Here is a 15,627-nt window from a genome sequence, read left to right as displayed (position 1 = left end):
TATATTCTTCCACTTGTTTATATCTTCCTCTATTTCTTTTTTCAGTGTCATGTAGTTTTCTGAGTACAGGTATTTTATATCCTTGGTTAAGTTTATTCCTATGTATCTTATTTTTCTAGTTGCAATGGTAAATGGTATTGCTTTTTTAGTTTCTCTCTCTGAAAGTTCATTGTTGGTGTATAAGAATGACATTGATTTCTGGATGTTGATTCTGTATCCAGCTACCTTGCCAAATTCATTTATCAAATCTAGTAGTACTTTGATGGAGTCTTTAGGGTTTTCTATGTACAGTATCATGTCCTCTGCAAATAATGACAGTTTTACTTTCTCCTTTCCAATTTGGATACCTTTTATGTTTTCTTCCTGTCTGATGGCTATGTCGAGGACTTCCAGCACTATGTTGAATAAGAGTGGTGAAAGTGAACATCCCTGTCTTGTTCCGGTTTTTAATGGAAATCATTTTAGTTGTTGCCCATTGAGTATGATGTTAGCTGTAGATCTGTCATATATGGCCTTTATTATGTTGAGGTATGATCCGTCTATTCCCACTTTGCTGAGAGTTTTTATCATGTGTGCTAGATTTTGTCAAATGCCTTTTCTACATCTAATGATATGATCATATGATTTTTGTTCTTCATTTTGTTTATGTGATGTATTATACTTATTGATTTGTGGATGTTGTACCAGCCTTGCATCCCCAGAATACATCCCACTTGGCCATGGTGTATGATCTTTTCAATAATGTATTGCTGGATCTGGTTTTCTAATATTTTAGTGAGGACTTTAGCATCTATGTTCATCAGAGATATTGGCCTGTAATTTTCTTTCTTTGTAGTATCTCTATCCAGTTTTGGCATTAGGATGATGCTGACCTCATAAAAAGACTTTGAGAGTTTTCCCTCCTCTTGAATTTTCTGAAATAGTTTGAATAGAATGGGTCTTAATTCATCTTTGAATGTTTGTTAAAGCTCGCCTGTAAATCCATCTGCTCCAGGACTTTTGTTTGCTGGGAGTTTTTGATTACTGCTTCAAGTTCATTAGTTGTTATTGGCCTGTTCAGGTTTTCTACCTCTTTTTGATTCAGCTTTGAAAGGTTGTATGCTTATAGGAATTTGTCCATTTCCCCTATGTTACCCAATTTGTTGACATATAGTTGCTCATAGTATTTTCTTACAATCCTTTGTATATCTGCTGGGTCAGTTGTTATATCGCCTCTTTCATTTCTGATTTTATTTATTTGGGCCCTCTCTCTTTGTTTCTTGATGAGTCTGGCTAAAGTTGCATCAATCTTATTTATCTTTTCAAAGAACCAGCTTTTGGTTTCATTGATTTTTTTTGTATTACTTTTTTAGGCCCTATGTCATTAATTTCTCCTCTGACTTTTATTATTTTTTTCCTTCTACTTCTTCAGGGCTTTTCTTGCTGTTCGTGTTCTAGTTCTCTTAGTTGTTGTGTTAGATGGTTCATTAGATCTTTTTCTTATTTCTTGAGAAAGGCCTGTAATGCTATGAATTTTCCTCTCAGGACTGCTTTCGCTGAGTCCCATAGATTTTGAGTTGTTTTCTGTTCATTTTCATTAGTTTCCATGAAGTGTTTGATTTCTTTTTTAATCTCATGGGTAACCCAGTCATTGTTTACTAATATGTTATTTAGCCTCCATGTGTTAGAGTTTTTGAGGTTTTTTTTTTTATAGTGGTTGATTTCTAGTTTCATGCCACTGAGATCTGAGAAGATGTTTGATATGATTTCAATCTTCTTGTATTTGTAGAGACTTGCCTTGTGTCCTAACACATGGTCTATTTTTGAGAATGTTACATGTGCACTTGAGAAGAATGTGTAATATGCTGGTTTAGGATGAAATGTTCTATAAATGTTAATTATATCCATTAGGTCCAATGATTCATTTAAGGTCTGATTGATTTTTTGTCTTGATGATCTGTCCAATGCTTACAGTGGGGTGTTAAAGTCCCCCACTATTATTGTGTTGCTGTCAATATCCCCCTTAAAGTTTCCAAAGAATTTTTTTATATATTTAGGTGCTCCTATATTGGGTGCATAAATGTTTATAAGGGTTATTTCCTCCTGTTGGATTGATCCCTTTAGTATTATGTGGTGACCATCTTTGTCTCTTGTTAGGGTCTTTATTTTAAAGTCTATTTTGTCAGAAATAAGAATTGCTACTCCAGCTTTCCTTTCCTTTCCATTTGCATGGAATATTTAACTGCATCCCTTCACTTTTAGCCTGTGTGCGTCTTTTGCTCTCAGGTGGGTCTCTTGTATACAGCATATATTTAGGTCCTATTTTCTTATCCATTCAGCTACCCTATGTCTTTTGATTGGACCATTTATTCCATTTAAATTTAATGTTACTATTGATATGAAATTATTTAATGCCATTTTCCCCCCTTATGCTGATGTACCTTTCTCTCACTGTTCTTTCTTTTTCTTAGAGCAGTCCTTTTAGCATTTCTTACAATGCTGATTTGGTGGTACTGAACTCCTTTAGCCTTTTTTTGTCTGGGAAGCTTTTTTATTTCACCTTCAAATTTAAATGATAGCCTTGCTGGATAAAGCAATCTTGGTTGCATGTTCTTGCTTTTCATTACTTGGAGAACTTCACGCCACTCTCTTCTGGCCTGAAGAGTCTCTGTTGAGAAATCAGCTGTTAGCCTTATGGGGGTTCCCTTGTAGGTCACTGCTTGTCTCTCTCTTGCAGCCCTTAATATTTTCTCTTTGTCCTTGACATTTGCCATTTTAATTATGATGTGTCTTGGAGTGGGTCCCCTTGGGTCTCTGTTGTTTGGAACCCTCTGTGCTTCCTGAACCTATGAGGCTTTCTTCCTTGTCCACATAGGGAAGTTTTCTATCATCATTTTCTCCACCAAGTTCTCTATCCCTTGCTCTCTTTCCTCCCCCTCTGGCACTCCTATAATGTGAATGTTGTTTCTCTTCATGTTGTCTGAAAGCTCTTTTAGACTGTTCTCATGCTTTTTAAGTGTTTTTTATTTTTGCTGCTGTGATTGAGTGATTTTTTCCTACCTTATATTCTAAGTCACTTATTCTATCCTCCTTCATTAAGCCTGCTTTTTATTCCTTCCAGTGTATTTTTGATATGAGATAGAGCGTTCTTTATTTCTGTGTGATTTTTGTTTATGGTATGTATCTCTTTTTTCATGTTTTCACTAAGGTTCTCGATCTTATCATCTAGAGTCTTCTTAAGTTCCTTGAACATCTTCATCATCAATACTCTGAACTCCATATCTGATAACTTGCTTATCTCCCTCTCATCAAATACTTCTTCTGGCAATGTTTCCCTTTCTTTAATTTGGGTTTTTTTAATTCATCTCCCCATTTTGGTAGGTCTTAGTGTATCTATATATCTATATATTAGATCTATATATCTATATATTGTATCTATATATTAGATATATTTGCTGTCTCCTAGTCTTGTGGGATGGGATTTTTCTCTTGTGGGTCCAGTGGAGCCCAGAGGTGTGTTTTCCTTATATTTCTGAGCTCTTTGCTCTAGGTGTGTCCCTCTTGTGGGTGTCCCTTTTGTGGTTTCTTTATGTTATCCTGTTGTGGTTGGGTCTAGATTATCATTGACCAGTCCTTGGGAGGACTCTCCTTTCATGTTGGCTAAGTGTGTCTCAGCCCCAACCTTGTCGTGTAAGCTGTAGTATGGGTGCTGGGAAAGCAGGACAATACACATATAAACTTCCAGGAAACAAGAGGTATCTTACAAAATATCTTGACAGTCACAATGAAAACAACCCACGTGAAAATAGAACTGGGAGAGTGAAGGGATAACACTCATAAAAAATAAAAAAAGTTTAAAAAATAAAAGAGAGGAAGAAAATAATGCTTAGAGAGAGAGATGTATATTGTTGTTAGTAGTGATGAAATTTAGAAAATAATAATAAACTAAAATGTAAAAAATAGAGAAGGTACTGAGAAATAATAGAAGCAGAGAAAAGATTCTGATAGAAGGGCCAGCAAAAAATTAAGGGAGAGAATATGAATAGGATAATAGTTGAAAATGAGAAAATAAAAATATAATAAAAAGAATAAGAGAAACTAACAATCAAACAAAAAGACAGGAAGATAGAGGGAAGATAACAAAAGAACAAAAGAAAAGAAGAAAAAGAAAAAAGAAAAAAAAAGTTATGCCAATGGGTCGAGAGGAGATAGAGATATATAGCCCAGGCAGGGAGGGAGTCCGGTAAGCAATTTGGTGGAAAATATAGAGGAAAGCAGTAAACTTGGTTATAATGATAAAGTCCCAGTCGTTAAGCAAGAATATCAAAAAAGTGTTGATAGTAAAAGCAAGGATAAAATAAAAGAAAGCAAAAAAAAACTAAACTAAACTAAAAAGAAGCTAAGCAAGACAAAATTCTTTTATAAAAAAAGAAAAAAAATTAGTTAAAAATATTTTTAAAAAATTAAAAAAATTATTATAAAATTTAAAAAAGAAAAAACAAATTTTGCCCCCTTTCTCTTCTTCCTAAGGAAAAAAGAGAAAAAACAAACACACACACACACACACACACACACACACACAAAGCCAAACCCCAAAACAAAGCAAAACAAACCAACAACAAAAAAAAACCCAGAAGAAAAAAGACTGTCAATAAGGTGAGTTTCTTCTGGGCAGCTTATGTTGTCTGAGGCTCACTGTTTTTTATGCTGATTTCAGTTCTCCTGGGAGGTACTTGTGTATCAGACAGTGTGAGGAGCCGTGTAGGTTTGGCTCTGGTGTCCTTAGGTAGATGGTTGATATGAGGATTTCCATGGCCACCTCCTCTTGTCAGCTATTTTGCAACCTTGTAGTTGCCTGGTCTTGCTCCAGAGTCTTCTGTAGAGTCTTTAGGGTGCAGGGTGGTTAGTGTAGCTCAGGGTGTCACTCCCATTAGAAGTTTCACTGTCAGGCACTCACTGTGCAGAAGTTAGTCTCTGCTCCACCGCCAGCTCCTCAGTTTCTACCTTGTCCTCTGATTCTAGTTCCCCAGGTTCTGTCCTGCTGCAGCTTCAGATTGATTTTGGCCGGTTGCCTCTTCTATATGGGCTGTTTCAGTAGCCTGGGCTCAGTGGGTTTGATTAAAAAAATATTCTGGTGAACCCTTTGCCTGCCCAGCCCCCAGGAGGGGTTTTCAGCCTTTCCTCCAGCTCCCAAACAACAGTCCCCGAGAGTCTTGTTCTTATAATATCTTTCTGTGAGCTGCTCTCCCTTCCCCCTCAGGACTGTGCCCTGCGGGGGGGGGGGGGTGTCTGGGGCTTCCTATTGGGGCGGTGCTCCTGCCCCTCCCTGCTCAGCTCTGGTTGGCTGGTTGCACCAGGCCCTCCCCTCAGACCGTCTACTGTGCAGACCCCAATCCCAGCCTCAGGTGGTCTGTCCCTGCAGTGCACTCTGGGAAGGTGGGAGCCAGTTCAGGGATCAGAATCAAAAAAGCAGAAAGCAACACACAAGCAGACAGTCCACCCTGCAGGGTCCCGCCACCCGTGGCCAAAGCACCCAGCTGGAGGGGACCCAAATTCAGCTCCACGAAGCTCCCCACACCACTGCTCTCAGCAAAGCTGGGGCTTCTCCAGGCACCACCATGGTGACCCTCAGGGCAGGTCACAAATCACAGACTCTCCACACCAGGAGCTCCCTCAGGGCAGGTCACTGATCCCAGCCTCTAGGCACAAGGAGCTCAGGGCAGGAGGACACCCTCAGGGCTGGTCACAAATCTCAGTCTCTCCACACCAGGAGCTCAGGGTGGGAGGGCTCCTCCCCTCCCCTCCCCCACACCATGCAGATTCAGTGCTTTCTGGGGCTCAACACAGTGCCCCACAGGGAGGCAGGGGTCCCAGTGTGCAACTGCTCAGCGCAGTCCTCTGGTCTCTTACCACTCGGGTGCCACACACTTTGGGACAGCCTTTCCTAAGGTCGGCACCCTGAGCATTAAACTCCAGTTATGTTTGCCATTACAGGCTTTGTTTGCTAGGAAGGCGCTGTCCCCTCCAGGACTCACTGCTGCCCTGGGTCCCTCTGCCCTGTGTGCAGGGTGCTCCTTTCCCTCTTGTCACTCCAGGTGTGAGATCCCCACTTTTGGATGCTGGTCCACACTCCCAAGGGGAGGGAGCTTTGCAGCCTCCAAACCTCAGGGTTTGGACCCCAGCACAGGCTTCAGGGGGGACTCCTCCTTCCTATGCCCCCTCCCTTACTGAGCTCTATGATGTTTCTTCAGTACTGCCACTCGCACTCCGTCCACTCAGGTTTGTTTCTCTGTTTTTTCCAAGCTGGTTACGTAGGATTTTAGGGGTAGATTGAGTCTGTGGCTGGGAGCAGGGGCACTCTGCTGCTTCTCACAGTGCCGTCTGCCATCTGCCCTCCTCTTGTTTCAGGTATTTTTTAATTTCTTCTTTTAACCCATTTATTGTTTAGTAACATGTTATTTAGCCTCCACTTCTTTGTGTGTTTTTCAGGGTTTTTTTTCTTATAGTTGATTTCTAGTTTTATACCATTGTGGTCAGAGAAGATTCTTGCTATGATTTCAATCTTCTTAGATTTATTGAGACTTGTTTTGTGGCCTAACATGTTGTCTATTCTGAAAAATGTTGCATGTGCACTTGTAAAAAATGTGAATTCTACTGTTTGGGAGGGGGAAATTCTCTGAAAATATTAATTAAATCCATATGTTTAATATGCCATTTAAGGCTGGTGTTTTCTTGCTGATTTCTATCTGAAAGATTTATCTATTGATGACAATGGGATGTTAAAGTTTTCCACTCTGACTGTCTTCCTGTCGATCTCTTTCTTCATGTGCATCAGTATTTGCTTTACTTGTATAGGTGCTCCAATGTGGGTGCATCAATATTTACAAGAGTTATGTTATCTTTTTTGATTTATTCCTTTATCATTAAGCAATGTCTTTTGCCTTTGTTGTAGCCTTTGTTTTAAAGTCTATTTTTTTCTGATATGAGTATTGCTACTCTAGTTTTTTTTCCTTTCTATTCGTATGGAATATCTTTTTTCATTTCTTTACTTTAATCTGTGTGTTTCTTTCTTTTGAGGTGGGTCTCTTGTATGACAGCATGTATACACACACACACACACACACACACACACACACACACACACACATATATGGGTCATGTTTTCTTATCCATTCAGTACCTTATCTCTTTCATTGAAGAAGTTAATCAATTTACATTTAAACTGATTATTGATAAGAATGTATTTATTGCCGTTTTACTCTTTATAATTGTTTCTCTTTTTTTTCTTTCTTTTTTTATAGACATTTTTTTAACATTTATTGTAACAGTGGTTTGTTGGAGATTAACTGCTTTAGCTTTTTCTTGTTCTGGAAGCTCTTTATTTCTCCTTCAAATTTAAATGATAGCCTGGCTGGGTAGTGTAGTGTTAGTTGTAGGTCCTTGGTTTTCATCACTTTGAATATTTTGTGCCAATACCATCTGTCCTGTAAAGATTCCATCAGAAATCATCTGACAGTCTTATGAGGGCTCCCTTATAGGTAACTACCTGTTCTGGTTGGTTTTAAGAATCTCTCTTTGTCTTTAATCTTTGCGATTTTAATTATAGTATGTTTTTGTGTGGGCCTCTCTGGGTTTATCTTGTTCAGGACTCTCTGTGTTTCCTAGGTTTGTTTTTTTGTATTTTTTTTCTTCTTCACTAGGTTAAGGAAATTTTTACTCATTATTTCTTTAAATAAATTCTCAATCTTCTGGTTACCCCTGTGATGCTGATGTTGTTATGCTTAATGTTGTCCCAGAGATCCCTTAAAGTTTTCTCATTTTTTAAAATTATTTTTTTCCTGCTACTTCGTCTTCTAAATCACTGATTTGGTCCACTGCCTCATATAATCTGTTGTTGATTCCTTCTAATGTATTTCTCATTTCAGATGTTTTATTCATTGTTGACTGGCGCTTTTTGATGTTTCTATGTCCCTTTTTATGCTACTATTTTTTTTATTGACATCCCCACTGTGTTTGTTTGTCTTCCTAAGTTGCTTGACCAACCTTATACCCATTGTTTTGAACCTGCTATCTGGCAGATTGCCTCCATTTCATTTCTTCTGTTCGTTCACTTGGGACATACATGTTTCTTTGTATCCCCACTTTGGCTGTTTCTATGTATTTGGTAGATATGCTATGCCTCCCATTCTTGGTATGGTTGGTCTTATGTAGCAGTTGTCCTGTGGGGCTCTATACTTCAGTCTCCCTGATTCCCTTAGCTGAATACTCCAGGAGTGTCTCTTCTGTGGGTTATGAGAGCCCTCCTGCTGTGGTTGAGTCTTGATTGCTTTGGGTCCAACCATGGGTGGGGTTTACCCTCAGGATTTCTGCCTGTGAAGGTAGACCCCTACCACAGTGTACAAACTGCTATGTTGGGGCTGAGTTCTCAATGAAAAATTTTCCCCAGAAGGGTCTGGTGCCTGAAAAACCTCCTCTTTTTGGTGTGCCACTTGTGGAGCTAATCGTGTCGTGTTCTGATATGGTCTGAAGCTGGCCAGCTGATGTGTTGGTTCTGGGGTGTCTTGGAAAAAATTCCAGTGCAAATCAATGTCAGACAATTCTTGTGACCATTCTCAGGCTACGTGTAAGAGCTACAAAATGATCATGGTTGGCACTGGGCCTAGGTTCTTGTGGGAGTGGCCAAGCTATCCCTCATGGGTGTCTGCTACCTGTCCTGGCCAAAGGCAGGTCAGAAAAAGGCCACTGGCCTCTGGAGATCTGCCTTGCTTACTGGCTGCCCATTTGGCTAAGCCTCTGAATTAGCCTCAGGCAATGCACAAATTGCATGAGGCAGGTTGTCAGTGAGTACCAGGTAGGGCTAAGTGGTATTTATCAGGTTCATATAGATTCAAACTCCATACAAGTGCTGCATCTGAGGCCACTCTTCAAAAATTTCAGGGCACACCAACGCCAGCTGCCAACTTCTTGGGACCTGTGGACCTTTGTAGAGGGATGGGGCCTCAGGGAGTCAGGAGAGATAGGACAGTGCCTCTCCTTAGGCTGATTTGATGGGCAGTGGTGCCATTAGGGCACATAGGGGAAAAAGATGACCCTTACCCCAAAACTACAAAACTGACTCTTTCCCTGTGTGTTTCTGGCACTCTCTGAGTTTGCCCAAACTTTCTCAAGAGTTTTTCAAAGGTGGATGTGGGCAAAGGGGTAGTTTATGGGGACTTCTGTAATAATGTCAACAATAAAAATGAAGTTAAAAAAGTGAGAGATTGTATGGCTGGTCCAGGCTGCAGGTCAGGAGTAGGCCTCTCTGACTGAAAAGAGCCTTGCAGGGTTGGGCTTCCAGGTGTCAGCAGCAAGGGGCTAGTACATCTCCCAGGCTAATGCCATGTGGAGGAGAGTGCTCAACCCAGGAAAGATGGCATCTGTGGGTGGACTAGGGGAGTGACCTAGCACAAGGAAATTTTCAGCTTTCCCTTTAGCCCTTCCCACAAAGTCCCACAACCCAATTTCTCCCTGTGTGATGAGTTTTTCCCCAGCCACTGACCCTTCTGCTAAAGCCCAGGTGAGTAGTCATGCACGAGATTTTGTGTGCCTGTGTTTCCTTTAAGAGGATGCTTGGGTTTCCTATAGACTCCCTTCTCACCCAAAAGAACACTCTTACTACTGATTTTCACAGCCAGATGTTATGTGGGCTTCTCTTCCTGAATCTGGGGCTCCAACCTGTGGAGCTCATGAGGGTTTGAGGTTCCTTGCACTTCTGGGAGGACCTCTTCAGCTAAGATATCCCTTTTTTGCATCTCTGCCCTTTCTACCAGTCTTGATGTGTGTTCTTCTGTAAAATCCTTAGTTATAAATCTGTTTATCTAGTCTTCAGATGGCTCTCCAGGTTGATTGTTCTGTAATTTACTTGTAATTTTGATATGATCAAGGGAGAAGTTGAGTGTAACTTTCACTTACTCTGCTGCTATCTTGGGTCTTTATATGAAATCTTCTATAAAGATTTTTTCAGGACTTAAATATTTATTAACCAGTAATTACATAAATTATGTTTCACTTGAAAATACTTTGTTTAATCTAACATACTCAGAAATACTTGCAAAATTAAAAATCAATTTCCCCCTGACCGGTGTGGCTCAGTAGCTAGAGTGTTGGGCCACACACTGAAGGTTTGTGGGTTAGAGTCCAGGTCAAGGGCACATATATACCTGGGTTGCAGGTTCCATCTCTGGCCCCATTTGGGATGCATGCCAGAGGCAATAAATTGATCTCTCTCTCTATTTCTGTCTCCCCCTCTCTCCTTCCCTCCCACTTTTAAAAATTCTGGAAAAAATATCCTTGAGTGAGGATTAACAACAAAATAAAAATCAATTTCAATACACTACTACAAACATAGAATTTGTTATAAAATTATTTTATTATTTTTTAATATACTCGTTGGTCCAAATATTGAATCATGCATATGCTTTAAAACTATTCATTAAAAAAAATGTATCGAATAAAATCTTAGTTACCAGTTCTGTTCAAATTTTCTCCAATCTTTATTTAATTAATCAATTGGTAAATTTCATTTTATTTTCTAAGATAAAAATATACTTCCTTGCCCAGCTGATGTGGCTCAGTGGTTGAGCATCAACCCATGATTCTGGAGCTCATGGTTCTATATCAGGTCAGGGTACATGCGCAGCAGGGGGCATGAAGTAGGCAGCCGATCAATGACTCTCTCATCATTGATGTTTCTATCTCTCTCTTCCTCCCTCTGAAATAAATAAAAACATATTTTTTTTAAAAAGTACTTCCTTGACATTTTTTGTGGGGTTGTTTTTTTAAATTTGTTTCTTTCTAATTACAATCATTCTGCCAATTTACTGTGCAATGGAGATTTTTTTACCCATTTTTATTTTCTGTACTGGTTCCCCTTCATGTTTAAATGACTCATTTTATTTTTCAGAACTTGTGAAAAAAAATGGTAAATTTTTCTGGCTTCCTTTTCTACTGATATATTTCTTAGAAATATATTTTTTCTGCCATTTCCTGACTCTTCACCCCTTACCCCCTCCTGTTTTTTCCCTTTCTTCTTGTGTATTTTAAATTATCTTATCCATTTTATTTTCTAGTTCCTGGCTCTTTTCTTATAAAATTTCCTTCCCATTCTTTCCCTCAGCTTTTCTTCATTCCTTTTCTTGTCTTTGGTATATTTTTGGGTTTCTTCTATCTTTGAGATAATTAACATATTGTATTATAACATTGGTGAGATGAAGGGAATTCGGCTAAGAAGAATGTGGTTATTTCTATTAAATAGAAAATTTCCTTTAATTTGGGTTCTCCAACATGTTCTCTGAGACAGAGTTTCCATGTTTTGTACATAATATTTTTACAGTCTTCAAGGGATTTCTTCAGACTCAAAAGCTGTTGAGTAAGATAAATCCCTTTTCTGTTGATCCTTCAAACACTTTGTATATTGGTGTCAAGTGTAGTTTGAGACTAGCTAGTCTACTTCTCTTGACTATATCTAAAGGTACATAAATATTTTTGTGATTTAAATGATCACAAAAATATGATTAAGGGATTTAAAGTATATAATTTGGTATGATTTTTTCTTCTTCCAATCATAATTATTACTGTTCTTTTATTTTTATTTTAATCCATTCAGTTATTAGTTCAAGACATTTATCTTGTTTCAGAATGTTTGTACAGGTATTTTTTCACTCAAGTAAACATCATTGGTAGTATAACTCCAACATCTAAGGCCCTTATCTAGAATAATCCTATTTTCCTACCCTAATACAAAAAAGTATTTAAATTCTCTTGTTCCTACATATCAGGTTATATTCTTCAAATTGTAGTGAAGTTTTCAAATGGAATGGATGTTAGAGATTTCTTCCATTGCTTTGAAAATGGACATTGGTTGGCCAACTTTAAGGCACAAATATTGGCAGATGTATGGCTTTCATTATATCTTCTTTATAATGTTAATTACCTGCTTATACATAAATGTTTGTATATTTTCTCCCAGATAAGAGGGAGGCTACATTCAAGTCTGGTGAGTAATGCTTATCTCTCAAGAAACTTCATTTTTAGTCTCTCTTAGATTTTTCCCCTATAGTAGCAGGATTAGAATACAGGAAATCAACAAAAACTTCTGTAATAAGCAAGGGTGCATCTAAAGCATGATTTTTCTAAATTTCAGTAGTTTAAAAATATCCTTTCTGAAGTGCAAATCGCAAGTCATCCAGTATGTTCCTCCCCCCATTTGACTTTCATACTTTCTGTCTTTATTTCATGCTCCCTCCAGCTGCTCCTCCCTTTCCCCCACACTTTGTTGCCTCTGTATTTCCATCTATCTTCCATTTGGTCATTTTTTTCACCATATTTGAAAAAAATAAGGATATAGGATAGAAAGAGAAAATACAAAGGATTGAGAAGAAGAAATGGCACAAAGATAGGATAAAATAGAAAAGTCAATAAAAGAAAACATGGAAGAAAAAACAGTAAAGGGTGTCCTATTTTGTTCTTTTGCAGCCTGGAAGAAAGCACTATTACGTGCTGGTGAGTGACATGAATCATGATGAAGACGATCCTATTATCAAAGATACTTTAAATGAGCATGTACTGTGTACAAAACAATATGTTGAAAACCAAAGAAACTTCAAAACATACATTCCATGAAATCAGTAGATTTTCAATATTTTAAAAGACAATGTTTGAAAACATTAAATTTTAGCATTTTTAAAAATTTTGCATAATGCTTTGAAGATAGGTAAAATGTTATCTGCTGTAAAACGTGAGGAACCCATAGAGTCATGTTGTCAGACTAACCACATTCCCTGCCTCCTCTTCAACATCCTGAATAGATTACAGCACTTATGCTGTGGGAATGTTGGATGAAAAAAGAATATGAATGAGTGAGATGTTCAAGTGAGACACAAATTAGCAGGATGTGAAAGGAGTTTTAAGTATACAAAGTTGTATTTTCTTTGGTTGTCCAGATATTCTTGGCATAAAAACAGCTTTATTTTTCAAATAGTGGGTTTCTGTGTTTATTTGTTTCTTGCAGATTGGAAGAAAGAAGAATTCAAAGCTGGTGAGTATAGGGTGGTAGGACCTTGCTCCCCTTGAGGTAGTCTCGGGGGAAGATGGGTGCAGGTGAGCTGGATCTACACAGGACCAGAGAAGCCCTCACCAAATGGGCACCCTCTGTCCCAGGCTTCCTGAAACTCTTCCTAGGGACATGATGACCAACTTGTCTTTGCAGTAAATGTGACCTTGAATGCAGCCAGTGCTCATCCTGCCCTCCTGCTGTCTGAAGATGGGAAACAAGTAACCAGGCAACAAACTTGTCAGGATCTACCCAGATTCACACAGAGATTCGTCAGCCTTCCATGTGCGCTTGGTCAGCAGGACATCAGTTCAGGGAGATTCTACTGGGAGGTGGAAGTTGGGGACAAGCCTTCCTGGGACCTAGGAATTTGTAGGTATAATGTAAAAAAGAAGGGGAGGGTCACTATGTCCCCACAGAATGGTTTCTGGGCCATCAGGCTCTGTGATGGGGAATACTGGGCTCTCACCTCCCCAGAAACTCTTCTTACTCTAAGGGAAAGACCCCTTTGTGTGGGGATATTCCTGGATTATGAGGCTGGAGATGTATCTTTCTGTAACATGACAGATGGGTCCCATATTTTCACCTTTCCACAGGTCACATTTAATGGTGTCCTAAGACCACTTTTTGGACTTTGGTCCTCTGGCTCAGGCCCCTTGACCATAGTCCATGTGGAGGAGAAGATGTGATGTAATTCATATGCCTACCCTTCCCTGAGTAATGATGACATTGGGCACCAAAGATGATCACAATTCTCCCCACCAGCCATAAATTGATTTTTTCTACTTTACTGATTCCTTTTCAAGATGAAGCTCTGGCACACAAACTAATAGTTGCTCCTCACGTCAATCTTCCCTTCTTCCTTAGTTATAGACTCTCATTACTATACCCTATGACAGCCTCGCATAAAAATTATATTGTTTAGCTTTCCCTGCTGAATGTGGCTAAATAACGACCAAGGCATTATAAGCTGAATTATTCTGTTTGGTTTCTGGGATGTGTCCTAAAGGAATTGTGTGTCTTGTTGTCTTTGCTTACTGATGGCTGTAAGGTGGCCTGATAGGTGGAACGCTAAGACCATCTCTGACCATGCCAATGATAGGATGTCAGAGAAGTCAGAATGAGCTTTGGTCTTTTAAAATGTCATGAAACAACTCTGCTCAATTTCTGAATTTTTTTTTGGTGAGAAATAAACTTTTATATCTTTAAGCAAATTTACACGCTGAGTTTTGTTACCTGTGATTGAATTTAGTCCTAACTGGTGCATCCTTTCTTTAGGGATAGCATAACATCACATTCAGGTTGCATAATCACGTGAAACAGAAGATGTAAAGTCTTGTGTTTAGTTACTTAGCTACTCCTACTCCTCCAGTGTGTCAGTCTCAGTAGGGCTCTCAGTTTCCACTCATCCATTTGTCCCTCCTGACCTCCTACTCTTTCTTATTTAGGTGCCATAGTTAATAATTTTAAGTATTCTGTTGTTAATAAGTAAAAATATCTGGACCCTTTGTTCTTCATTCACATATGTGTGACAAAAGCCCAAATTTGGATGAATCTAATTGCCAACTTCTCATACTGGCAGCTTAACATATTATACAAATCCACACATAGGAGCAGATTGGTATAGACACCTACACATATGTAGTCACCTAGAATATGTAGTCAACTTAGAATTCAGCACTATCTGGTAATCCTCACGCTTCTTTAGCCATCTGCATTTCCTTACTTTTGCACAGTAAATTTCTTTAAAAATTATACTTTCTTTAAATATCCAGCTCTATACCCCTAGTTCTGTTTGCACTTTGAAAAATAATGATAATAATAATAATAGTAATTTAAATCAATAAAAGGGAATTGTCTCAGCTTTTAAATAAAAAATATAGCAAACTTACTTAAATCTGCATCTCTCTATTACTCCTCACTCCCTGTTTTGTTAGGAAAATATCCCTCTTCCTTTACAGGAAACACTAACCCATCTATTCTCTCCATTCATCCTTTACAGTCTTCTTTGGCAATGGGATCCATCAGTTACTCCTCTTAGCTTATCTAGTAGCTTTTTTCCCCCATGAAATTAATTTTTCAAAGACTTAAAACCAATAATGTAGCACATTTTAAAATTTTTATTTTTCAATTACAATATATATATTCAGTATTATTTTTATTAGTTTCAAGCGTGCAGCATAGTAGTTAGAGAGCCATATACTTTACAAAGTGTTCCCCTAATATTTGGAGTAACAACCCTGCACCATACATAGTTGTTAAAATATTTTTTAAAAAATATATCTTTATTGATTTCAGGGAGAGGAAAGGAGAGGGAGACAGAGAGATAGAAACATCAATGATGAGAGAGTCATTGATCGGCTGCCTCCTGCATGCTTCCGAGTGGGAATCAAGCCCACAACCCGGGCATGTGCCCTAACCCGGAATTGCATCCCGACTGCCTGGATCTTAGGTTAACGCTAAACCACTGAGCCATGCCCAGCCTGGCTAGTTGTTACAATATTATTGACTGTAATCGCGATACTGTACTTTACATCCCATGACTATTTTGTAATTGC

At 38.7% G+C, this 15,627-nt stretch overlaps 1 protein-coding gene across 1 annotated transcript in view; it reads left to right on the top strand.

Moving 5' to 3' along the window:
- The window catches only part of LOC308558388 (uncharacterized protein), a 140,525-nt gene extending 126,275 nt beyond the window's left edge, over window positions 1-14,250 (top strand). The window contains exons 23-26 of the mRNA XM_081140052.1: window positions 11,987-12,013; window positions 12,493-12,519; window positions 13,028-13,054; window positions 13,226-14,250. Coding sequence (XP_080996178.1) covers window positions 11,987-12,013; window positions 12,493-12,519; window positions 13,028-13,054; window positions 13,226-13,758 — 614 coding nt within the window. The 3' untranslated portion in view covers window positions 13,759-14,250. The remainder of the gene's footprint in view (window positions 1-11,986; window positions 12,014-12,492; window positions 12,520-13,027; window positions 13,055-13,225) is intronic.
- Window positions 14,251-15,627: the final 1,377 nt, after the last annotated feature.

Source organism: Miniopterus schreibersii (genome assembly GCF_964146895.1).
Source record: "Miniopterus schreibersii genome assembly, chromosome: 6".
In the NCBI taxonomy this organism is placed as follows: Eukaryota; Metazoa; Chordata; class Mammalia; order Chiroptera; family Miniopteridae; genus Miniopterus; species Miniopterus schreibersii.
The sequence above is the reverse complement of the archived record's forward strand: the minus strand, read 5'-3'. Positions and strand labels throughout refer to the sequence as shown.